The 25,862-nt window shown below is 42.5% G+C and overlaps 1 protein-coding gene across 6 annotated transcripts; it reads left to right on the top strand.

Annotated features, from left to right (window-relative positions):
• Positions 1-1,072: 1,072 nt before the first annotated feature.
• On the top strand, positions 1,073-25,481 carry SIAH1 (siah E3 ubiquitin protein ligase 1). Of its 6 annotated transcripts, none has more exons than XM_040615413.1 (2): positions 1,073-1,094; positions 20,040-25,481. In XM_040615413.1, the coding sequence occupies exon 2, from the start codon at positions 20,042-20,044 to the stop codon at positions 20,888-20,890; it is 849 nt and encodes a 282-aa protein (XP_040471347.1). In that variant the 5' UTR covers positions 1,073-1,094; positions 20,040-20,041; the 3' UTR covers positions 20,891-25,481. The 6 variants fall into 6 exon arrangements, with proteins under 6 accessions (XP_040471347.1, XP_040471350.1, XP_040471352.1 ...); XM_040615416.1 differs by lacking the exon at positions 1,073-1,094 and adding an exon at positions 1,290-1,518; XM_040615418.1 differs by lacking the exon at positions 1,073-1,094 and adding an exon at positions 11,640-13,532.
• Positions 25,482-25,862: the final 381 nt, after the last annotated feature.

Below are 25,862 nucleotides of genomic sequence, written 5' to 3'. Positions count from 1 at the left end.
AATACTGATGACATGTTGCTTCAGGATTGTGTCCTTCCTATCCAGGATAAAAATAATACTTCACCGTAACCTTTTTCCTTAAGCATTCCATAAGTCAACCCAACTACGGGTGGGCTGTCATTGCCGTGTGTATCACTCCTCATGATTACTTAAAGGAAAAGGCTCGATAATCGCTGCATAGCTACAAGTTGTGCAGGGAAAAAAATATGTGCAGTTATGCTCCTATGGTTGTCATCCTTTGCCGATAAATAATTGGCATTATCTATACTTGGGAGGATTCTTAAATAGTGGGTTAGGTACACATTGCACTGCATCACTACAGTGACGTATTTTAAAGAAGCTGCCTTAAAACTTATCTCAAAAATCTGTGATTAAGAGCAGACTTGGCAGATTCAACGTAAGAATGTTACAAAAAAAGAAGTGCTTTCTGGTCACCAAAAGGAATGGGGAGGATAGTGAGAACCATCTTGGATAGCCACCTAGCCCAGAAAATGCTTCAGTCACTCAAAACCTGACGTAAGCTAGCAGGTACATAATACATATTTTACTGAAAACAAACGGTGGCTTTCCTCTGGCGAGCTTCTAATAGCTTCAGCAGGTGGACGGGATCCTAGCCCAGCACAGCAAATGAACGCACACTGGTAGTGACACTGATTTCATCCAGTTCGTGTGCTGGAAGTTACGGATGCATTCAGGGCATGGCTGGACGGGGGCTTAACCTGAATTATGCAGGTCTTTGAAGAGGAAGAGACTGGAGGAGGGGTTTGTTGTTAGCAGTCCCTTAAAATCACCGGAACGTTCCCGTGCGGGACGTTACCGGCCCCTGTGAGACAACGCCGCTTCCCAGGGCTGCTTCGCCTTTCGGAAGGGCATCAGCAGCTCTCGCGGCAGCCCCAGCCGGGCCTGCGAGGCCTCGACCCCGCAGATGCCGGCGTGCCAAGGCGCCTGCTGCAAGCACGGGGGGGCCGGCGCCGCGGCACACCGGGCGCGGCAGGGCGAGGGCCGGGCCTGTGGCCTCTTCCCCGCCCCGGGCCCGCTCGCGGGGGGGGCGCGGGGGGCCCGGGGGACCCTGGCGGGGCTGGGCGGCGGCACAGGTAAGAGGCGACCGCCCCCCCCGGCCCCGAGGGACGGGTGACGGCGCGGAGGGGGCGGCCGGGCGCTCGGGTTCCCCGCGGGGCGGCGCGGCCTTTGTTCCCTGGGCGCCGCGCCGGGAGCCGGGCGGCCCGGCCTGCGCGCGCCGCTGCCGGGTGCGCGTGCGCGAGGGCGCTGCCGGCCGCGCGCTGCCGCCCGCCTGCCCCGGGAGCGCGCCTGGCAGGCAGGAGAGCTCCGCCGCAGCTGGCGCGCCCCCCTGGCGGTGTCTCCTCGGCCGGCAGCGAGAGGCACGGAGCGCGCGGTCGGTTCGGTCGCGCCGGGCACCGAGCGTCTCGGCCAGAGCGGCGCAGCCAGTCGCCCCGCAGCCCGCGCCATCGAGGGAGCCAGGCCGCCTCAGCGGGGTCCCGCCCAGCCCAGCGCCCACAGGTGAGCGCGTCGCGGAGGGGAGGCCGAGCGGCCTCGGAGGGGCGAGAGGGGCTGGCCCGGCGGGGCCCTCTCCCCGCCCGGCGCCCCCCACCCCGCGGAAGGCCTCGGCGCGGCCGCGGGGCCGGCGCGGCGGCCGCTGAGGGGAGTCGGGACCAGGCCCCGCCGCGGCCTAAGCGCAGCCCGGGCGGCCGGTTTCCTGCTGGCGGCCGGGCCGCGCGCCGGGGGCTGAGGCGGCCCGGCCCGAGGGGGGCGAGTCGCGCGGGCCCTTCTCCTCCCCGGCCGGGCCTGCGGGTCCCGAGGGGAGGCGGAGGAGGGGAGCGGCGGCGGGCGGCTCCGGGCCCTTCCGCCGGGCTATTGTGCGCCAGGCTGAGGCGGCGGCCCGGCTCGGCTGCTGCGGAGGGCCCGCCGCGCGCGGGCCTGGGCCGCGGGGCTGCCCCTTTGTGGGCTCGGCCTCGGCCGCGCCGTGCGCTTTGTGCTGGCGGCAGCGGAGCGGGCCCGGCGCCGGCTGCCGGCGCGGCGAAGGTCAGCTGGGCCGCGGCGGCGGGGGGAGGCGGCGGCGGCCTGCGGCTCCGGGCCCCCGCGGCGCCCCTCGCCGCCTGCGTCCTGGCGGGCCCAGCCGCCGCAGGAAACAGGTTGCAGGAGTAGATGGGCCGCTGGGTGCCCCTCTGTGACATTTCCTGGGAAGGCTGCCGTCTCCCTCTGCTCTAATCCGGTGAGAGCAAGCAGTGGGGAAGATTCTCGCTCGGCCTACGGGTTCCCCCGCCAGATAAAAGGGCTGGAGACGTGCTTTCTTCTTTTCTGTGGTTTAAAAGGACAGGAAACAATAGCGTTTGTAGCGTAAGGCAAAGCATTCGAAGCGTTGTTTCAGGAGGAGAACCAAGTTTCTTTTCCGGTGGTGAACTGGTGGTACATCTATTATAAGCTCGCATTTTATTTGTAAACATACAATATTTCTCCAGTGTTCTCTCTTCAGTCTGTTCCAACCAGTCTGGGCAAATACTGCCTTTACTCCGTAATAAGCAGTTTACTCATATAGATAAAATGACTTAATTTCTTTAACGCAGCAGATGAGTGGATGTTAGGAAGCTCATAGCTAATTGGACTAGGTCATGAAGGACGTGGGATATTCCACACGTGGGACATGGTTTCAGTTGTCTGTTTATGTCCCTTCTAATGAGGCTAATGCGATGCCTTCCAGAGAGGGAGGAATGGTGGAAGGGGCTGTTCTCAACCCTAAGCTATTTAAGCTGGTCTTCAAGAAGATGTGAGCTGTTTGAGGACAGGTAGACTAATACAGAAGCTTTTAGGATAAAACTTGGATCTCTGGGCTAGTCATCTGTTGCAGAAAGTAACTTTGGGGAGTATGCCTAAATAATAAATCGATTAGTTCTACTTTCATCATTTGTTCCACATTGTAACATTGATGTAAAAATTGAGTGCTAGAAATGATAATTGCATTAACTTCAGTGGAAGCTCATGTCCTTAAATAGCTTTAGCGCTTTTCACAGTGGTGAAAAATTATAAAGGAAAGCAGAAGGATAAGAGTCATCCATCAGTGGTATAGTTTTAGCAATCTGTTGTGACCCAAGAATTCTGAAACTGATAAAACGATGAGCATTTTGGTACTGAAAGTGCATGTCATGAGTAAGTTTCTTGTCCATTAATCTCTTATTTCTGTTGGTAAGATTTTAATGCTGTGGTCTAATTAGACTGTACTAGAGGAGATAGCTCAGAAATTCAGTGGCTCCAGCTAAGTAGGTGTGAACTGAGGAAAGTAAATATTTTAAATAACACAAGTACTTTCCATACTTAGGTTTGAGTACAGTTGCTGCTGTCTGTTTAGTGTGAATTGAGAAAGAGAATACTGCTCAGATGTCAGACACCTGCCTCTAATGTGGAAGAGGGGGGAGCGTGTGCATATTCACGTAGGAAGCAGCTCATTTGGGTCTGAAAACTCAAAGAAATCAAGTAGGACAGTTTTATGAATTCTGGTATTCTCATGAAACATTCTGGAAGACTGTGCGTGCAACTTTTATGAGAAACGTGCTGGTTTTAATTTTGAGTTAGAATCACTTTGCTCTATATTTCTGCTTCTAATAGTGTTTGCACTCTTGTAACTGTCAGCTTTAAAAGTTGGACTGAGTTTTGCCAAAAAGGTTATCAGTGCATGTTTTGCTTTAATGGTTGTCATATTTTCAGGAGCTAAGATGAACCAGAATAGGCAAGGTAAATGAATGGTATGTGAAAATTCTGGACACATGTGAGGAACTCTGTTCTGAGGTTATGATGCATGTACCCAGTCTGCAGAAAGCCGAAGTGAAAATTCCGTTTCCAGCTGCTGACTGAAGTTACCTGAATTGAAGCCCTGGTTGGTGCTGTTAAGTGCTACCTGCTGCAGATAAACACTAGCAGTGAAGTAAGGATGCTGGCAAGCTCTAGTTCAACCATCACTTAGGGCCTAAAGCTTAGGATCTCTTCTCTGAAGTTTAGAGTCTTAAACATTATGAACATTGTAAATGCAGGGGATGGTCTTTACTGGGTTTTTAAAAGTGTTGCTTTGGTTTTTGAGGGAAAATGAGCCTTTAGAAAAGTGTAAACTAGTTGTGATTAAAAAAAGGATAGTAAGAGATACCCCTTTTGACTCTTAACAGAAGCACACAACAGGCAGAGACATATTGTTATCTTGAATAAAATGTTTTGTTTCTTTAACAAAAAAAATAGGCGGTAAGCAGTCTACCCTTTCGAAGTGTACATACTGTTCATGTCTTAAATGTACAATGTCATGAGAGAAATACAATTTTGATACATGTCTTCTGTGTACAGTGTCACATCGTGGACTAGAAATGGAGAGATGTGCCTGTATACTGTGTTGCTACTGGTAGATGTTACTGCAGGTTTACCTGAGTATTTCCTGTTAGGACTTAATTGCATGTAACAAAAATCTTCACAAGTCATTGACTTGGGGTTGTTTTATACCGTGCTATAGTGTGTTTAGCTGTTAACTGTGCTAGGTAAAGAAAGAAGACAAAACCTAGCATTAATGCCCTCTTAATACTCTTCAGTTTTATGCCACACAATATACGTATGTATTTTCTAGTTCTAATCCAGACTACATACTACATCTCTGTAATGCCCAGGGGAAGTGTTTTAAATATATGTCCGTTTGAATTAATCTAAAAAATGGCAATTCTTTGTGATACCACAGGAATAATGAGAGATTTGGTTACTAATTCCACAGTACTTTAATCAGATAAAGTGCTAGATAATAAAAAAGATAAGCTAACCAAATGGCGTGCTTCTGATTTTGACTTGTTTGTAGAAACTGAATACAGAAGCTGAGGTTGGCTGTGTTTTTAGTGGGGAAGTTAAATATTTTTTGAATGGTGAAGACTGTGTTTGCCCTTTTGCATCTGGAAATGCATTTTAAAAAAATTACTCTGGATATATGCCTACAGGGAAATTGACGTAAAAAGAACAGCAAATTCATCTACAGAAAATTGTTGACCATTTCTTTTTTTGCTTGCCTTATCTAGAAACAGGTTTTATGTTTTCTTGTAACAATTGATGACCTTGCTGAGACATGAAGAAAACCGAGGAGAGTGTAGTGATAACTTCTGCTGCTTAGAGAATTAGTCATCAGCTCCTCCAAAGTGAAACTGCAGTTCTTTGAACTTTGGTTTGTGTGGCATTAAGTCTTTAAGTTAATAAAGTTATTTTCTACAGTTCTTGCATACAGTGCTAAACACAGCAAAAATTCATTTAGTCTTTGATGAAAGACCACAGTAGTTTGTCAGTGTTTGTATTTGGTTTTTTGAGCGCTGTAAAGGAGGAACATTTTGAATGCCACACTTTTTAAGTGTTATTTTCAAATATGTGTTCATGTGAAATATGTCAAAGGAAAACTATATATGAAGGAAAACTGTATGTTAAATTTTGCTAATGTAAAGGTTGTCAAAAGGTTGAAAAGGCTTTCACTGTAGCATGAGTATTTTAACACAATTTAGTGTGCAATTAAGTAAAGGAAAGCTTGAAAATAAATTCCTTTATGTAAAACTTGGTAGAGCTGTTGTCTAGCTTAGTAATATAGGTGTATTAAAAGGCTTATCTTTGTTGTTTCAGTTTACTCTGTATTACAGATCTTTCATAAGGGAAAGTTCTGTGTCTCTTGTATTTTGCAAGAGCTTGACAACTGAAATACGAGGTTTCTGAGTTCTTTTTTTTAAATCTTGGCACATGTTGCTTTATTTTGAAATGTGGTGTAGGTACTAATTTCAAGTGGGTTTTAAAAGTTAGTTTTTCCTGTGATTTTTCTAAAAGTCAGTTAATATTGTTTCTAAAATACGTGATTAGTTGCTGTTAACTCATCAAGTGTTAGGAAAGAAGACATTACAGAAGATGTAGCATTTCACAAGCTATAGCATGTCCAGGCTACAGTTCTGCAGTAGCTAAAGACAGTTTCTGTCCAGGCTACCAGTGATAACTTGCAGTGTTGCTGTCACCAATGTGCATGAGAAATGCACTGAGTTTTGTCCCAAGTTTTGTTGAAAACTTAATGGCCTGTGAGGAATGGGTAACTGTTATATGGCCAACTTCCCAGAGAAGCTTGCTGCATGGTAACGTAAGAGCCACTGCTGCTGCAAGAGGTGTCATCCTCTGTCATTGTGGGAATGCTGGGGATCACTGGAAGTGCAGGCTTACAGCTAAGAGAGAATAGTCGCGCCCTCCATTGCCAGCATGTTTTTGATGTCTACCTGGTGTGCCAATGTAAGCGCTCCTGGAGTTGTGCAAGACTGATCTTGCTGGGTGTGTTACCTTAAAGAGAAAAAAACCTAATGGGTAAAAGGCAGGCAACGCAACCATTCAATTTGATGGCAGCTTGCTTTTGTTTGTTTTAGAAATGGTGAAATTGCACTCTGACATACAGAGCGTGCGTGCTTGGAGTTGTGGAGCCTGTATCTGGTGGATTATTCTTTGTGCTACGGGTGAACCATTTTCTTCAGTTGTTTGTAATGGTATCCAGAAGCTCTTAAGAATTGCTCAGTTACAGTATTTCTTAAAAGTGCTATTAGAAGAACTTTTAACACATGTAATGTTGCTACTTTCTCTTTGAAAGGTAATGACTATAACTCTTGTGTTATCAGTTTAGAACCAAGACTTTAATCTTGCCTTCAGATCTGTGAAAATGGACTCTCTTATTATTATTATTTTTTTTAAATGTCACTACCTCCTGTCATTTTTTTGACTAGAAATAGGACTCGGAATTTGCAACAATCTTATTATCCAATATTTTAATCTTAAATTATCTAATGTTGTTTTGGAAATCATGTTTGAAACACGCATCAACAAACAAATGCACATTGAAGCATATATAACCCCACTTTTCAGGTGTGAACTTCTCATGTTTAACTAAAGCTATTTTGAAAGTTCATGTGAAGTTGTTCACTTTTGCCTATATATGAGCCTTAAGTCTTTTTCCTTTCCTTCTTACATGCATGTGCAGTTGTCGTGTAAAAGCTGTGAAAATGCTCTGCTCAACTAATCTTTTGATTTCTGAATGTTTATTTTGAAATATATATTCACATATATATGTATTATATATGTAAAATCATTAGAGTAAAAATGACTTTCACAGGAATTTTCCCCTTTTTTGTGCATGAAGGTGTCAACATGCTTCAGAGTTACTTGTGTGGGGTTCGTCTCTATGTGGCTGATATCTGTGTGATTATGCAAGTACATTAAGGATGTAATTTGAAGACTGGTTGCATAGGTGTGACTAGGGAATGATTTGGCTGGCAGATGTTGATGATGTACTATAAATTTTTAGTCTGGCTTCGTGCTCGGTCAAGTATAATCTTTAGAAAGGAAATTTTACAAATAAAAAGTATGCATTTCATAATAGAAGTTGAGACAGATGTTATTCTACAACAGCACCTGTAAAGTAATAATTTTAAAAGCACTTTTATGCGTATTAAAACCAGCTACTGCCCTATACAGCTTTATTTTAAAATCAGGTGTTCTATTTAAGGAAACGTTGTTGTTCCTTGTACAATCATAGTTCTTCCATGGATGTACAGGTGCTCATCTACTAAAGGAGTTTAGTGTGTGAAAAAAGATTATTTCGTGAAGGCTGTTTCTTAATATGCATATGAGGAAGTAGACTTAGGGTTGCCTGTGAAACTTTAGATTTTTTATTTCCTGATTTTTAAATGCTTGATCTTCCAACCTAATGTGTTTTTGTGACACTCCTGTAAAAGGAAAAGGCTAATAAGTACTGAAGTTTACAGTTGTGCTCTAGATAGTGAGTCACTGTTAGAATTTCGTGTTTGAAATTCAGCACTGCAGCATAGACTCAGGTTTCGATTTAACTACATAACAGAAGAGAGGACAATATTTTGCAGAGAAAGACATAACGATAGATACTGTATTTTGAAGGTGCTGATAAAGAGCATTAAGTAGCAGAAGGGTAACATCTACTCCTGTCACATCCAAACCATGTATAATACCTTGTGTTTTATTTTCTGATGCAGACTCAGGCCTGACTTCAGAGTGATTATGGTTGAATTTTAATTTTGTGTGTCATGAAGCATTTCCGAAGCAACACAAATAAGTGAAATAGTAGATGCGTTTTACTTAGCATTTGAGGTATACCTGATCAGAATTTAATGGCACTAAAAGAACATACAATTCTCTTGCCTGAGAGCTCCTTTTCTGCTGAATTTGAATCACTTGCTTCAAAAGCTGGGTAGTTGGATCTTCACAAAGCAAGCAGAGGGATTTATTTTTTTTTTTAATACAAGGGTCCCTCTGAAGAAATGTTATTTTATTTGCTTTCCACAAAATGTCAATATGTTGTTGATGTCACAGGAGGCCTTCAGATTAAATACAGTAGAATTAGGGAGAAGGATGTAGCCAGTGTCTCCTTAATTCGTCTTTTTAATGTACAGAATATGAATGGATAGAGGGCAGTTATCCTGTGAGTAGGAGTTGGAAAGTAAACAGTGAAGTTTGACAGTTGCTGACTGTACAAACTGAGATGTTAAGTAACTTAACATAGTGTCCTTTAGCATATAATGATATTTAGTTATTACTAACCTGAATTAAATTTGAACAGGGTCTAGAGTTAATTCAGTATCCTTATCAATTTATTTCATTCCCTTTTGCATTAGGTCTGAGGCTCACAGCTACTCAGGGTATTTTAAAGCCTGTAAAAGGCAGGGAAGTACTTGCCTGTGGTGACTCAGAAACTTGTGACAGAGCAGGAACTAAACGCAGGTCTCCCATGCCACAGACTACTGCTCTAGTACCACTAATCTTTTTTTCAAGGTTTCAAGGAATGCTTAATCTTTGCATATAACATGTTGGTCTGTGGAGTCAGCAGTTCAACCCGTTTCTGTTACACCTCGGGTTGATAATACTTGCTGGAAAAGTGCTCTTATTTGTGAGATAAAGCCACATTCTAAAACACATGTTTCCATGAAAAGCAGTAGATCTGTTGCTTTGTGCAGGAGTGTGACCTTGTCTTGTCAGTAGCCAAGTCTGAGGGTTTGAGCAACACTGTAGTAACAGTTAAAAAAAAGATTTTTAATGGTGGTAGTTGAATACTTGTGCAGCGTTACGGAAACAGTTGATTCAGAACTGATGAGTGGGGAAAACTTTTAAGTCAGTTAAACTGTATTGGTTTTAATAGAGGTACATACGCCTCAAAGAATGGATTCTAGAAACACAAGAAGATGGGAATTTAAAGAAATCAAGTACTGAAAAGTTTGGAACCATGGGAAGTGTGAAAATGCCACTGTGTTTTTGCACTTTTGCTAAGGTGTTACATTGGTTACACTGTAAATAATTTCAGTGGTCTTTGTTTTCTGCCTGCAGTATACCAACAAAATATAAAAACCTGTGTCCCATCTTAGACTTCCATAGCTTTCCTTTTGAATTAGTTATCCATAGTAGGAAAATCTTCCAAAATGTAGAAATGCCCATTTAAAAAATATGGACTCGGTCCTTTACATTTTAAGCATTAATGTGTTTTATTCTTTGTGTTGCATGTATGCAATAATATAAAGGCATCTTTATCTGACATTCTGCTAAATGTTCTTGCTTCTGAAGATTAACTATCTGAATTTAAAAAAAAAACCCCACAACTTGTAAAAGCTCTTCCTCAAAATGACTAGAGATTCTGTGTAGGTTAGCGCTAGAAGTTCTGAAAATACTAATTTCTGATGAGTTAAAAGTTAGGCTTCCAGTGTCACCACTCTGTGCTCCGTGATGCTGGATGTACTTTGTACTTCTGTGTAGATTTCATGTTTGACATACTTTGGGGCACCAAGTTCTGTACTCTGGAATCAGTATGTCAGTTCTTCGAGCCTTCCCTTACACGTTCACTCTCCACAGGTCAGATTGCCATTCTTTTCCACTGTCACCAGGACTGCATACAGGAATACAGAACAAATGAAGGATTGCAAGAATAAATTATTATTTAACATGGAAATATGTATGAACCTAAGCAATGCACAAGATGGAGAGATCTTTATAAAAATCGTCGATGTACATAGTCCTGTCCCAACTCCTACAGAGTCTTTTTGTGTCATTCTCAGTCTCTTTTATAGGCCAGGTGCTCCTTGATCAGGTCTGGTTGTTTTGATGGTCTGCTCCCTAGTACTATTTAGTTATGCACGCAAGCTATTGAGCATAAAATAGGTCTTGAATTTGAATTGGAATAGTTATCACAGAAAGGCTTTGTCTGTAGAGATGCATCAGAGTACAGGTACTTCTTTTAGTTTAGCCTTACTGGATTAAGGTAGGCGCTTCCATGCCACACCCTCTTCCCTGTGTCTGCCACAAACACAGGGGTGGTGATGCAATATTGCTTGGCAATTACAGTATGCAGTGAAGAATATAGTTTTTGCAAAATCAGACTGAGGAAAGAAACAGCCCCCAAATTATTACACTGGTAGGATTTGCTGTTAACATTTACAGAGGGTTTTTTGTTTGGTTGGTTGGTTTTTTACTCATAAAGTGTAATTGGGTACAGAGCTCATCTATGATATTTTGTAGAGCAGAATTAAATGCTCCTGCTTTAGATACTTCTGAATGGTAGTATGTGGTAGCATGAAAAATAATTTGCTTTCTTTTCTGGTGCTGTTAGTACAATTCACTTTGTAGCTGATCGTCCTGTATGCCTGCCTTACTTTTTACTGCAACATGCTATGCCTGGAACTTTGTAAGAGGTGACTGTCTACCTGTGTTCATAGAAATTACTGGTCTGAATTGTTGGAGGATGATCCTGATGCAGCTGAGTTCAGTGTGCTCTGTGCACAGTGAAAGGAAATAAGATATTACTAAGAAATAAAAACTGTTTTCTCTGTTACTTATTCTTTAGTCGTCTGTATTTCTTACGCAGTTTTAATTTACTATGTAGTTTCCGACATCTTTATTTTGAAACCTGTACTTCTGCTTTAGCTCAGTTAACTTTACTGTGCTCAAACTATGGCAGGCTGCAGAAAGTCACGTTTGGCTTGGTATCTGAGAAGGCTAGTGTGGGACAGCTGCCGATTTTGAGTTCATACCATAGTGTATCATGCTATAGGTTCCATGTGTGGACATGCTGGAGGTTCAGGTGTCATGTGTCAAGGAAGGTTCTGGCTATTGACTGACTGCTGATATTGGCATTGAAGATACAGAGCTAAAGAATGTACAAAAGAGAAGACTTCTGTCACAGAGCACCACTTTAGGTCCAGCACGAGCATGCGGTATGCAGCTTTGAGCAGTATTTCTGTATCACCATCTTCATGCCTCTTTGTAGTAGGTGGGCTTCAGCAGTGTCAAGGGGATAAGTTATTTCTTTTTAAAAAGGAAGAATATGGTACAGTCCAATTTGGAAGTGGTCCATGATCTTTCTAATGCAAGTGTTTGGTTTTGATTTGTATTTAAAGAATGATTCTTTTCCCCTGTATTTTTGTTTAACTATATATAATGGAAAAGGTGGTGTGACTGGCTAGTTTGCAGCTTAACGTGATTATAATAGATCAACAAATATCCACCAATTTTTGCTATTGTTACTTATACCAGTTTGTTTACTGTATTGCTATGTTTACTTTTTCTAGTGGTGGCATTTGATAAATTGGTTTTAGTATAGCTTGAATTTTCTTTATGTTACCCCTAGCTTTTGCTTTCTGTACTGATTCCTCTCCTCCCAAGCTGAAAAGATGGGGGAGATAAGGATCCTATTTTGCTTTATGAGCTATTGATCTGAATTCACAAAGGAGCCTGTTTTCTTACTTAATGCTACATGTAAATAAAGACTTGAAAGCTGAGATGCTCTCTGATTATGTAGAAAAGAGTGAGTGAACCAAATGTAGTTTTTTGCTATTGATCAGACATTTCTAGTTTTCATTCTAGAATGAAATTTGATGCTTTATCAGTTAGTCATTTTTTCTCTGAACTTTGTTCCTCAGCTTGGCTTTCTTTGCAAAAATGGAGTATCATAGCAGTATAGTTTCTGATATTCCATGCTAACTTGGATCTTGATTCTCTAGAATATGGAAAATTCTGGTGGGCTAGAGTACCAGTTACTCAGTTTTTTAAATTTGGGAAGTTCTTTGTTGCATTTAAAAATGAACTCGATAGTCATGGTACTAGTTGCTTGCTGATACGATTTTTGTGTGGTGGTTGTTCCTCCTTAATTTTACATTACAAAGTGTTGGAAAGAAAATCTTTGATAGCTGTTGATGTTTAATATTCTGGCATAGATAAGCAGGTGAAATAGTGATAATGATGGAGCAGAAGGCAAACGGTGCTAGACAAGGCTCAAGTTTTTGTGTTGGATTAGAAAGAGGTGACTAATTCGATGGGTGTAATAACATTGTTTGTGTTTGCATGGTGCTGTTTCTATCTGCATCAACTGCATAGCATGCGTTGAATTTGGAGATGATCTGGATTGCCCACTAGCAATGACTCAATTGGTGATCGTATGGTGTACAAGAGAACATATGATAGCATCAGAAACATTGAGCATTAAAGGTCAGGTGGTTCGCTGGAGGTAGCCACGAAGAGCATGACTGATTCCATGATTTATAAATCCATTGGGAATTCCTTTCCTGATGATTGGAAAGAAGGGTTAGTAGGGAGTGGCTTGAGGTGTAAGAAAAAAACCTACTACCTGCAATTTCAGGCAGGCTGGGTCACTACAAGGTAGTGGAAATTGTTGTAATTTTGTATGAAAAGGAGATGAACTGGATAGATGACATTTTGGAAAAGGAAGTTATCATGAGACTTTCTCAATTTTGTAAAATTTTTTTTCTTGTTTTATAATATTGTGTTACATTGGATTGCTCTGGCTTTTAGTTATTATGTAGGAAAAGAGAAACCCTGAGGTGTCTGAAATAACAAACAGTATTAAGGGCATTAAAGTTAAGGGCATTAAAGAAAACAAGTGTCTGGAAGGATTGAAAAAAATCATAATTTGTGAATCAAAACCAGAGTGTGTAGAGACTAAATTGTGTTATGTACTTGATTAATAATTTATGTCATGAAGTTTCCTAAAAGTTTTGAAGTAGGCCAGTAGGTGGAGAGGCCCTGTGTGTATGCAGGGATGTATATTTGTCTGTCCAGTGTTGTCAGATTTGCAGGAGCCGATGTGCATTTGGTATTGACCATGCCAGGTCTTTGTGATCTGACATCTCCCAAGAGCTGAGAGACATAATTTGATAGACTTCAAAATGGAAAAGCCTTGGCCCCTAGAATGTCTTTTTAAAATGTAAATAGAAATGAAAAAAACTAATTTTAAAAAATAGTCGCAAGCTAGTCTCTGAGACACTTGTGCATAATACTCTTAGTGTGATACGTGTTTGATTGCTGGTGTGTAGTAAGGTTGGTGACAGTAAGGGCAATATGTCATGTTTTCGGTAGAGTCTGCTAAAATGTTTTCCCCTTCTCTTTTGCTGTACATTGATGATCACGAGTGCAAGTGGGGACAGAGGAAGGGTAGATCCCTTGGAAAATTATTTTCAGAAACAGTAAGTACATGTAATTGAAAAGCTTGAGTTTCTGTAGTAGCGCTATAGATGTTGTCCTCGGAAGTTTAAGACTTCTCATAACTAAGCATCTATGGTACAAAAATATGGTATCCTAAGGATTTTGAATATGAAGTTAACCTATTGCTACTTCAGAAAATGCGAGAAAGTTCCCTACTTAAAAAACACTGGTACCCCTTTTTAGTCAGAACAAAATGTGCTTTTTAATTACCTTCATTCTCAAGGTAGTAATCACTTGGGCCTTCTGTATCAGTAACACTTGCAGTTTCTTGGTCATGATGTTAGGTACTTTGTGTGTACTTGGATATGTGTACACACAGCCACACCCCATTCTTGTTTCTAGCTATACACACACTTCTTTCTTTTTTCTGTTGGAGCCTTCCTTCTGCCACTGAAGAAGTATTGGTAACATTTTAATCTTCTTAATTTACTGTTTATAATATTTTACCAAGTACTTATTGTTTATAATATTGTATAGAAGTTACCAATATTGGATTGTACAAGTATCTGATAATACTGACTAATATTTCTGTATCTTCTTTTAAGTTCTTATTTACACCTGTTTAATGAGTACTTTCAACAGGTCCTTTAGCTTTTGGGTTTTGACATTCTTTGACTTACGTCGCATCTTGAAAAAAGTAACCTGTCAGGGTTTTTCATATGTTTCCAGTGCTCTGTAACAGGGTATATTTTTTTTAAGAAAAGTCTCATTTTCAGATATGATTGTATACAGTTGAAAAAGTTGAAAGATCTTGTACTGCTGGTGGTGGCTGTAATGCAGTAAGAATGCTTTGTGAATGGAAATCTTAGAATTCAATTACTTCTGAAATGGTGTTGAGAAAAAGATTTTACTGCATCACACACAGATATTGGTGATAAGGCATTGTTTTCTGTCCTTGCACCACTCTTCAGCATTATATAATCATCCCCGCCCCCCGCCATTAAGATGATTATACAGAAGTTTTGTGGTTTTTTTCCTGAAACTAATATTCAGTTACCTTCTCAAAAGCGAATTACAGTGTTAAATCAAAGTCTAATCTCATTTGATATGAGTGAAGATTTTGGAGAAGTGGAGGGTGTTCACTTGAATTTGTCAAAGGTGTCCCATGTTTCAGTGAAATGCAGGAGATGTGATTTCTAGAACGGTGGTGTCTGAAGCTAACACCTTTGCAAGATGAGAAGCTAAAAGGGTATCAATCTATTTCCACATACCGTTAATTCCGTGGCCTATGAGGTACATCACCTTTTTGAACACTTGAAACTGCTTTCCTTATGTCTGCACCTCAGCCGAGCCTTTTAAACAGTGAATTGATTGTGTCTACCCATTCTCACTGTCATTTTTTTACCCATCTGGGATTTCAAAGGCTTTCTTTCTTCAAGCACTGTACCTTATGTCACAGTGTAGCAGAGAGATACAGCATTAGCTAACCTGGCTGAGGGCTTGCGGTCGTGTTTTGGGGGACAGCCACTTTGGTGCGGGAGGGAAAGCCTAGGGCATGTTTCGGACACTTCAGAACGTGCTCTTAGTTTCTCAAAAGCCATTTCAGCGCTGGTTTTCTTCAGCTTTGCTGTTTTGCTTGGAAACTTTCTTGAGTTTTCACTGGTGGGGCTGTTTGTGTATTGCACATCTGGGGGTTAAGCAGGAGCATGCCTTGTATTGAGTCTGTAGTTTTTGTTAACAGTAACCGGGTGTTCCTTGTACGTGTTGTGGTGCTGCTACAAGCTTCCACAGCCTTCCTGCAACAGGACTTGAATCTGTAGTAGTAGGAAAGCATTTTGAAAGATAATTTTCATTGCTTGGGTGCTGTAGCCTTACTTCTTATGTGACCAGAACAGTTTAGCATAGTGTGTTGTTATGTTATCTCCACTGAAACTCGTACTTATGTACTTATCGATGTGGTCTTACCGTCCATCATCGGTATTCTGTGATGCCAAAGCTTTGCCGAGCCCAGCGTGTGCATCGTGCAAGCGCGTTGGCTTGGTTTCCAACTCCTTTGTCCATAACCGTTGTAATTTTTTAATAGTCCATAAGGATATTTGAATGTGCCACATTGTTTCAAATCTGCTGGTCTTTTCCTTGAGGTTATGCTTTTGCTTAATTGAATAATCTTTATACAAATGGGAGGAACATTCCCGTTGGATGGGTACTTCATAGCTCCGTGGTGGGAAGTGAGGTATCCGTGAAAGAGCAGGAACAGGAAGGGAATTGATGGCTGAGAAGAGTTTGGAATGGAATCTATAGCTCCTAAAAACAGTTCGTTAGGGGAGATGGTCAGATCGGTGGATCTGCAAGTAGCTGAAAAAGAACCGGTGTGACGCGTGTGGAGCACGAACGGCGCTGGTTCTGAATGGTGTCCGGGTGACCCGTAAAGGGAGTTGGGGGGCCCGCCTACAGGGGGGCTCCGGGCCGGCAGCGAGGCGGGGCTCGGGCGCCCCTCGGGCCGCTGCTGGCGGGGCATGGCGGTGCTGCCAGGCGGAGGCCGCCGGTGGGCCGGGCCGGGCCGTCCCCTCGAGTGCGAATGGCAGCCCCCTGCGCGCCCCCACTGCGCGCCGCCGGGCAGCGACGGGAGGCCCCGCCCCCCTCCCCGGGGCAGCCAGTGGCGCGGGAGGCCCCGCCCCCCTCCCCGGGGCAGCCAGTGGCGCGGGAGGCCCCGCCCCCCCTCCCCGGGGCAGCCAGTGGCGCGGGAGGCCCCGCCCCCCTCCCCGGGGCAGCCAGTGGCGCGGGAGGCCCCGCCCCCCTCCCCGGGGCAGCCAGTGGCGCGGGAGGCCCCGCCCCCCTCCCCGGGGCAGCCAGTGGCGCGGGAGGCCCCGCCCCCCTCCCCGGGGCAGCCAGTGGCGCGGGCGGGCCGCTCTGCCGGAGCCGCTGAGCCGGGCGCGGGGCAGCGCGGGCGGGGAGGAGCCGGCCCGGCGGGGGCACGTTGGGGAACCATTTTGGGGCGCCGGGCCGGAGCTCGGCCGGAGCCGGTGGATGCGGGGGGTGCGCGGCCGTAAATGGGGGGGCTCGGGCCTGAGGTGCTGACAGCAGCGCGCGGAGCGGCGCGGGGTCCCGCTGGGGATCGCGGCGGGGGTGGCCGGGGCAGCGCCCGGCAGCCGCCCCGCAGCCCCCAGCCCGTCTGCGCTGCGCGGAAGCGCCATGAGCCCCTTGGCGGCCGATGACGGGGAGAGCGGCAGCCAGTCTTCTGTGTTCCTGGAAGGGAGTCCTGTGGGCGTGCTTGCCGGGAAGTAACACCAGGAAGGGGAAAGGTAGCGACTCTTCAGTTGCGTTCTGCGCAGTGTTTTACGCTGGTTTTGTAGGAGCTGGGAAATCGCGTCCCTCGGGAGATCTCGGCGGCGTGTGTGTGTGTGTGCCCAGCACCGCCTTGAGAATAGTTGCTTCAACAGGTCGGTGCATCCTGATGCCATCATGGACAGAGCTTTTCTTGATCTAGAACTAGGAAATCATTAAAATACGTTTTTGCCTTTTCACTCTCTCTGTTGGTTAAAATTTTTCAAACTTGCACAATCTTTTGAGTAATTCGTGTTGTAGAAACTAATACTTTTGAAGCTGACACCTGGCATACCTTAGTTCAGCACTGTTGCTTTGAGACTTATTCCTGGCGTGTGCAAAGATAACATAATAACAAATATCGCATATAGGGACTTTTACCCATAGTAAAGTTTTTGTAACCAAAAATATCTTTAAACTTTTTTAATATGTCTGTAGTTGTTTTTGCTTGGTTTGTAACTATGTTTTTGGTGGTTTGGTAGATTAACTGTATTATTACACTGTTAATGCTTTTACTTGTGATTGACTTGTAGTTTTTAAGATAGCTATAAAAAATGAACTCTGGCTTTTACGTCATGATGTATTATTATTCATCTTTGTGGTAACAAGAGTGATGAAAATGTAGGCTTTGGGCAGGTTTAGGCTTGTTAAATTACAGTTTCTAGCTTTATCCAGTTTCTTTCTTGTGTGCTAATCTCAATGGTCTGGTTCACAGATTCCTCATTTTCTTGCCCTGCTCATTTGGACGGTCCTGTGTTGCGGAGGGTTTGCTTGAGGGCTCGTCACATACAGACCCGGTGATAAAACAGGGCTGTACAGCTCTTCTCTTGAGTGCATCCGTAGCTTAGAAAGCTTAAGTGGGAAACAGGTCTGTGCATAAGGTCTCTTGCAGAGTTTGTAGGTTGCTTAATTTAACTGTTGAATGGGCTCTGAGAGGTGTAATTAAAGAATCCAGAGCTCACCCAGCTCGTCAGACTGCCTAGGGAACTGGTCTAACGCAGTGGTTTTCAGCAGTGTTATCTGTGGGTTACTGGGAATCCCTGGATCAGGACATATAGGTTCAGGTAAGAAGCAGCACATGCAAACTTTTCTGAAATGTGTGTGTTTACAATATTTGAAGGGAAACACTTTTAGAATTTTACATATGAATATGCATGTGATTTCTAAGCTCTTCCCAAGCGAACAGTGTGATCAGAATTTGTTCCCCTGTGTACAGTTATTCTCTGTGTATAATTTGTTCCAGAGCATAGAACTGCAGTGTGCCATCATGAGCCTCCCACCTACGGGTGCTGAGGAAAAATAGCAGCAGTGCTCAGTTGTCACAGAGGCCTTATTATTTGAATCCCCTTGCAACAAGCTGGTGTGGCATCACTTCCCCAGAACATATATTTGATTTGTCACAGACATCTTAAACATCTTAAGCTTTTCATCTAAGCTGCAATGCCTTACAGTAGAAAAGTAAGGCCAAAAGATAGAAACATTCCTGTCGTATCTCTACAGTATCAGTTAAGGCCCAGCACTGAAAACCACTGTGGGTTTTTTTTTCCTTCCTGAAGATGGGAACTGGATATTTCTAGTCCAGCAAGCCCAAGATAAACAGATTTGGTGGGGGACGAGGGGGGATGAGATGATGCTGTTACTGGGCATGTGAGACTCCTAATATCAGTGACTGAATACCGAATCTTAGACGCTCGTGTTTTTCTAGCTCTGGACTGGGGAGAGGTGCTTCTGCAGAAGAATTAGAAACTACCTATGATTGCTTTTTGAATGTCAGGGGCTAAGTGTTACCGCATATTGGGATCCCTTAGCTCCTCTGCTTTGTGCCCTGAACAGTGCCTGTCTTACAAAGCATGCACAGTATGCTGCTTTGAGGTGTCTAGTCCAAGTATGAGTAAGTTTATGGGTGAAACTACTTTAAATATGGGAAGCTTGCCTATTGCCTGATATCTCCATGTCAAGTAGCAAGGAAATCAAAAGATGAGGTTTATTTTGAGAGCTTTATACATAACGTGACAGAACCAGAGCTGGTGTACTTGCAGAGAGGCACTTGAAGTGGTTAAGAATTTGACTGTGTAACAGAAGCCAATTTTAGATAGCATTTTACTTAACTTTCCTTAACCTACGAAGGTAAGGTTTATTTTCTCAAAATGGAGTGTTTATTTTTTCTCGTAGTACTAGTAATTCCTTTTGCACAAGAAGAAGGAGAGTTAGGGGGTGCAGGAAAAAGTGTAGCATTCATAACGTTAAAAATACGGTACTTTTCACTGTATCTGTTGAATGCTTGAGCAAGCTGTTTGCTCAGACAGCTGTTAACTTTTGTCTGGGGATGTTGAAAAGAACAGAACTTCAGCATAAACTCCACTGAATGTAAAACTTCATCAGCAGTGCCTTTTCAAGTTACTAGAAATGTTTGTGTACTTACGTGTTAAAATTCTCAAATTTAATCTTTTTGAATGTCTGGTCTTATTTGGGAAATTCAATAAAACAGTTGCTTTTTTTCCCTTTATTGTTATCTTCACAAATGGCTTCATTCAGGAAGCTGAAGCAGTGGATGAGCTTTACAAGCTGTGGGCCTTATAGTAACAGTCTAAGGAAAATGAAGAGTCACTGTCCCATCCTGGGCAAAAAGCAGTGTAGTAATCTTTTTTGCTGTGGTTTTCCTTTCTATTGTTTTTCAATTTAACACACACCCCACCCACCCCACCCCCCCAGTAAACATGATTACTGAGAAGGTCATACCTGGATGATCATTTTTTCATTAAAAATGGCTAGTCTCTCATCTCACTAAATACACAGCAACTTAAAATTCAGCCGTACAGTTGTTCCATAGTGCTTCTAGTTGTTACACACAAGTGATCTGGGTGGAGCGTTTCGTAAATGTAATATTCAAAAAACCCAACCAAGAGCAACAAACTTTGAGGATTTCAGTTACATTTGTAGCATATCTTTACTCGTCTCCCTTGCAGCTTCCAATAGGTGCATTCCACTTCAGAGTGATTAGCAGAACTTCTTCACTTGTTAAGCTTGCATGTCACACAAGTGTCTGTATCGTATGCGGCACAATCGATATCCTACACGTAATGTATTGACAGTTTGCATTACATGGTTCATTTTCATTTGTATCTGTTTTCTTTTGAGGCTTCTTTGTAAATCAAGAAATACTGTACATAGAGGAAAACAACATGTGTTTAGATACTCATTCTTTTTTCTCTCTTCTGTTACAGAAATGAGCCGTCAGACTGCTACAGCACTACCTACAGGTACTTCAAAGTGTACGCCATCACAGCGGGTGCCTGCCCTGACGGGCACTACAGCTTCCAATAATGACTTGGCTAGTCTCTTTGAGTGTCCTGTGTGTTTTGACTATGTGCTGCCACCAATTCTTCAGTGTCAGAGTGGGCACCTTGTTTGTAGCAACTGTCGCCCCAAACTTACGTGCTGCCCAACTTGCCGAGGCCCGCTGGGCTCCATTCGTAACCTGGCTATGGAGAAAGTTGCCAATTCTGTACTATTCCCATGTAAATATGCCTCTTCCGGATGCGAGATAACTTTGCCACACACAGAGAAGGCAGACCATGAGGAGCTGTGTGAGTTTAGGCCTTATTCCTGTCCATGTCCCGGTGCTTCATGTAAATGGCAAGGTTCTCTGGATGCTGTAATGCCACACCTGATGCATCAACATAAGTCCATTACAACACTTCAGGGCGAAGATATAGTGTTCCTTGCTACAGACATTAATCTTCCTGGTGCTGTTGACTGGGTTATGATGCAGTCTTGTTTTGGCTTTCATTTCATGCTAGTATTGGAGAAACAGGAGAAATATGATGGTCACCAGCAGTTCTTTGCAATTGTACAGCTGATAGGAACACGCAAGCAAGCAGAAAACTTTGCTTATCGACTTGAGTTAAATGGTCATAGGCGGCGATTGACTTGGGAAGCAACTCCTCGATCTATTCATGAGGGAATTGCAACAGCCATTATGAATAGTGACTGTCTAGTCTTTGACACCAGCATTGCACAGCTCTTTGCAGAAAATGGCAATTTAGGCATCAATGTAACTATATCCATGTGTTGAAATGGCAATCAAACCTCTTCAGGCCAGTGTTTAAAACCGTTGCATTTAATTTAGCAGAACCTAGGGTAACCATCTTTGACTGTCAGACAAATTATTTGGTAGATGGAGGGTAGACATATATGAAGGTAAATAAAAGGAAAGGCTGTTAAATTACAGGAAGCAGTTGCATGTAGTAACACTAATATATTTAAAATAAGTCAACAGTAAACCACTGAAAATATATATACACCCAAAATGGGCATCTTTTGTATTAAGAATTGATTCTACAGGAAATGTTGTAAAATAATTCTAAAAACATGTTTGTAGATTGATTGTACTGTTGAAAAGGATACTGTTTCGTGTTTTTGTTTGTGTTTTTTTCCTCTCCCCTTTGACTGACAAGCCATGTTGAGCAGTCTGGTCTCTGGCCGCTGCTTCCCCTCCTCCCCCCCACCCCCCCTTTGTAAGTCACTACATAGTATTGCTGCTGTTTGTGTATATTTTTTGTGTATTTGCTAATTTTTATTAACTTCTAGTTTTTCATTAAATAAATATGACTTTCTTTTCTGTAATTCAGGTTTTTCTCTTTTTTGTATCTTTTTAAAATTAATTACAGGTGTCATCTTTTGATATGCATAATTGCTATGGTACAAGTTACATTTCTGTATGTTTGGTAAATTTTGTCTCTTTCCAGTAGTCAATTCATTGGTGATACTGTTCTTAATTGAGCTATTTTGTGAATGTACTGAACTCGCAAGGAGTACTTATGTTCAAAGATGTATCAGGAAAGAAAGCTCCTTTAAAAACAGGTCTAGATGTTGTTGTACTTTGAGTTATCTTCTACCAAAAAAGAACAATTCTTAAGAATTTTCTGAATTAAAAAAAATTCATGTTCCAAATTTAGACATGCTTAGAAACTTGATTGCATCCTTGTATTTGTTGGTTTTGCAGTGCAAAGAAGGTATTGTCTTACACAGTATTTGTAATTATAAAACCAGACCATTTGTTGGTTTTTGGGTTTGGTTTGTTGTTTGTTTTTTTTTTTTTTTTTAAGGCAGCCAGAATGAGATGTTTTAACTCCTTTTATATTTGTCATTAAAAGAATACCTGGCAAATCCAAAAAAAAAAAAAAAAAAAAAAACCAAAACCAAAACCACACAACTTTAGCTCAAAGTTTGACACATTGATATTCTTGCTCAGTTTTTTGTCTTCCCGTCTTTGGGTTGTTACTGTCTTGAACTGATTTTTGTATATCATTTTAGTGACATGATCCACGTTACAATGCAAATAATCTCTTGCAGGTGTGATTCACCAGCCCTAAGGGATTTTGAAGGATATCGGGCTTTGTGCAGACTGCCTGTATGTGAAAATTTTCACCATGAATGTATATGGTATTTGTGTTGCAAAACATAGATGCAGAGACACAATAGAGTAAGGTGAAAAGCTGTTTCACCTCAAGCTGTTTGAAAGGAATCTTTGTCAAACGTAGCGGTAGTGGGCATCTGTTTGGGGAGGTAGGCTGGCTATGAACTGCTTTTGTAACAAATTAAAATAGTTTATTTACTGTGCACTGTCTTTCTTATCTGAAGTTGATCTCTAAAGACAACTCTTGTTATTATTTTGATGCATGATGAGGTAAGTAGTTCTACAGGTAAGGAACATAAGATCCATCAGGTTTGATTAATAAAATATTACGGAAATAGTTGGCTTCATGTAGTGAAAGTTTCAATTCTTAAAATTTGGTATTTCGGCTGTTTGAACTGTGCACAGATCTCATTTAAAAGATGTACCAGTACCTTGTGACAGTAGATAAATGCTTCAAAAAATCCTGCAATCTAGCATTTTTTTTCCTTATGAACGTACAACTAATTGTTTGCAGTCTTTTAAATTCAGTAATTATTTGCACCTAATTAAGCTTGTCTGCATTTACCTCTGGCTTATCTTCTGGTCTTTGACAGAAACTTGGCTAAATATTTCAGATATTTTTAGAGTAATACACTGACTCACAGTCTCACTTGCTCACTCGTGCTTGGCTGGCTTGGCCTGCTGTTATCTGATTTTCAGCTCTGCAGTTCGGTTAAGAGAATCTAGTTAAGAGCCTGTGAGAACCCTCCGCAGTCTGGTGCTTGGGATGAGAGAGGAGCAGTGCTGCGTAAGCACGCAAATTGTGTAGGACTGTTTGCTGCTGCCTGTACTTGGAATGGTGCAACTTGCGTAGCGTCCCCAAAGGAACTGTGAATCTTAAAACCTTGTTGCACTGATCCACGGTCATTTCGTTCAGGCTAGAGTGGGCTGAAGATCCAAGACTGCTGGTGAAGGGGACTTCAAAACTTGCATTCGTAATGAGCTTTAGAAGCTAACTGGTATGGTCAGACAGTTCTTGTCATGTTTTACAGCTGACAAATGCTATAGCATAACTAATGTATGCTGACTTACTGCAATGTAAACGAAGTAATTGTAAACAAAACCTCCATTTGGTGTTTAAAAAAAACCCACAGTGTAAAACATGTGATGTCCATCATCAGACGGAATGATTAAACAAATTATACTTAGGTCCAGATCCTCAAAAGTATTAGAAGCCTGATTCAGTGGATCTCCTCGAAAGAGTTTGAGGATCTGGTAAGTCAATTATGCTCTGTTATATATAAGAAAACATACTAGAAATCTGTACAGTTTACTACCGTATCTAAAATAAATGGTGTATTAAAGCCTGGCATTGTCTTAACATTAGCTATTTATTTTAGAAAGTACTAACTTACTTTGCTGTATTGGGAAAGAGTATTCAAATTTGTCTTCAACAGATGAACTGCAGTAGATCTTGCATTCGTCTACTAGCACTACCTCCGTTGTTTTTCATTGCCCTTTAAAAAAAGCCTTAAGAGGAAAATGTTTGACAAATGTGGATGTTAATGTCTGGGTTCTGTTTCGACACGTCGTGTAGTTCTTGTTTGCAGTAGCGCTTTGCAATTAAAGCAGCTGAACTGTTCTGTATTGCTGCCTGTCCTGTTGTATTATCCAGTATCCTTTCAGAGCTACTGTGATTAAAGCATGAATTGCACTAGTGGGATAGTTACTATCCGTAGCAATTTGTAGTGTGGACAGAGGAAAGGAGCCGCTGCTGCTTGCCTCTTTGCTTTGATAAGCTTTAGCTCTCTTACGGAATATTCTGAGGGGCACATTTAATACCGGGTCCATTTAACTGTCAGTTGTAAAGCAGAACAGTCCCTAAGGTATTGAAATTACCGTAAAAGTTGTTTACAGTTGTGGCTTGCTGCTGTGCAGATTGTCCAGATCTCCTGGGTAATGCTCAAATTTTATTTAAAACAATTTCAACAAAGTAATATAACCAAGCCAGCGCTGCAAGCAGGCGGGAACGTGGAAAGCTGTCAGTAAATGCCCGCTCATGGCTGCAGAACGGCATCACAGCCCTCACCTTTCAGAGTCCTTGTGGGCAGGACTTAGGGGCCGGAGTGGTGTGGCAGGCAAAGTCATTGCTTAACATTTCTTAGGAGCAGCTCTCTGTTCTTCTCTAGCGAAATTGCTACGGAAATGTCTTTCAAAAAAACGCAGGTTGTTTCCACATGTATAAACACTGCACTGTAATTCCATGCACGTCTGCTCTCTCACTAGTGCACAGTAGTGCGGGACTGTTACTGGATCTGCATTGAGTTTGGTAAAGGGTTTTTTTACACCCTACTGGTTTTTGATTAAAGGCAAAGCAGTGCATCAGTTATCATACCTTTCTGGTGTCTTAGTGATTGTCTAGTTTCTGTGCGCTTTTTACGTTCCAGTATTTTGTAAGGCAGAAGTGTTCTGAGATGCTGTGTTTGTTGCCTCTTACTCTGGGAGCTTGGCCAGCGAATGACTAAGAGTAGAATTCTTAAAATAGCAAAACAAAAGGGTTGGGTTTTTTATCATTTTATTAGATGAAGTCTTCTGTGGAAATTGTAAAATCTGTTGTAAGTCAGGTGCAGAAATACCCACTGAATTTAGTAGTCAGTGATATTATATTCCAGGTAAATCAGCTTTCTATCTATAGAAAGGAAAGCAAACCACACTACTACTTTTGATTTATTGGCTGCTTCTGTAATAGGCTTTTGTCACTGATACAATTTGCATTTCATAAGCACACTTGAGTTTGTTTTGGAACCAGTGAGCAAGAAGAGAACAGAACATACTGGGTTTTCTCTTGTGGTTGGCCCTTGTACCAAACAATGAAAAACTCGAAGATCTTACATTAGATAAGTTTAAACTTTTTCACTGACATTCAAGGGAAGACAGGAGGCAAAGCTGTCACCTGAGATAGGACACCCACAGACTTTCTTAAACCTGCAGTTATTCCCGGTATGCAGTACCTAATGCAGTTTAAAGATCCAGTATTTTTTGGCATTGTTTCAATGGATTTAACTTTTTGTGTCAGGCAAGAAGGAAGGACGTGTACGTACTGCGTCCCTCCCAAACGGCACCAGGCTTTTTCATAAAGTTGCCAGATATGCTCCACCCGCCTCTGGGGCGGTAAGTACAACTGTGCGTACACGCGCTCTGGTGTTACCCCCCTCCTATGCAGAACTACATTTCAGTTCTTCTGGACTTGCTTCCTGTATTTAGGTTTGAAAAGCGATGTCTGCATTGACCTTGCTACAAACTAGAACTGAGCGCTGAAGGGACTTAATTGAGACCATATTGCTTCTCTTCAGATCACTTAAGCGTATTTTTTAGACTTCAGAAACCTTGCTCTTCCCGTGCTGCTCCTGAGCACACAATGTTATTCACTAAGTAACCCACCCCTTGCAGTAAATTGCTTTCGGTAACGGCCCCCTCCGTGAGGCTCTCCTGCTCGCAGTGCGTGTTCCCTGGATGCAGCTCACGGGGCTGCACAGCAGCATTCCCTGTTTGCATTCCCCTGGGTGCGTCCTCTTTAAGGATGTTGTCAGCTGCTGGCATTTCTATATGTTAATGCTGAGTAAGCTACGGAATACTTTCTCAATGGCTT

This window comes from Falco naumanni, chromosome 15, assembly GCF_017639655.2.
Source record: "Falco naumanni isolate bFalNau1 chromosome 15, bFalNau1.pat, whole genome shotgun sequence".
In the NCBI taxonomy this organism is placed as follows: Eukaryota; Metazoa; Chordata; class Aves; order Falconiformes; family Falconidae; genus Falco; species Falco naumanni.
This window is presented reverse-complemented; position numbering and strand designations above follow the sequence as displayed.

Excerpts from the sequence above, each read along its gene's own strand:
- SIAH1 (XM_040615412.1), top strand. The coding sequence starts at position 16,703 with ATGACGGGGAGAGCGGCAGCCAGTCTTCTGTGTTCCTGGAAGGGAGTC. Across the intron at positions 16,932-20,039 it reads GAGAATAGTTGCTTCAACAG|AAATGAGCCGTCAGACTGCT; the intron begins GTCGGTGCATCC and ends CTTCTGTTACAG.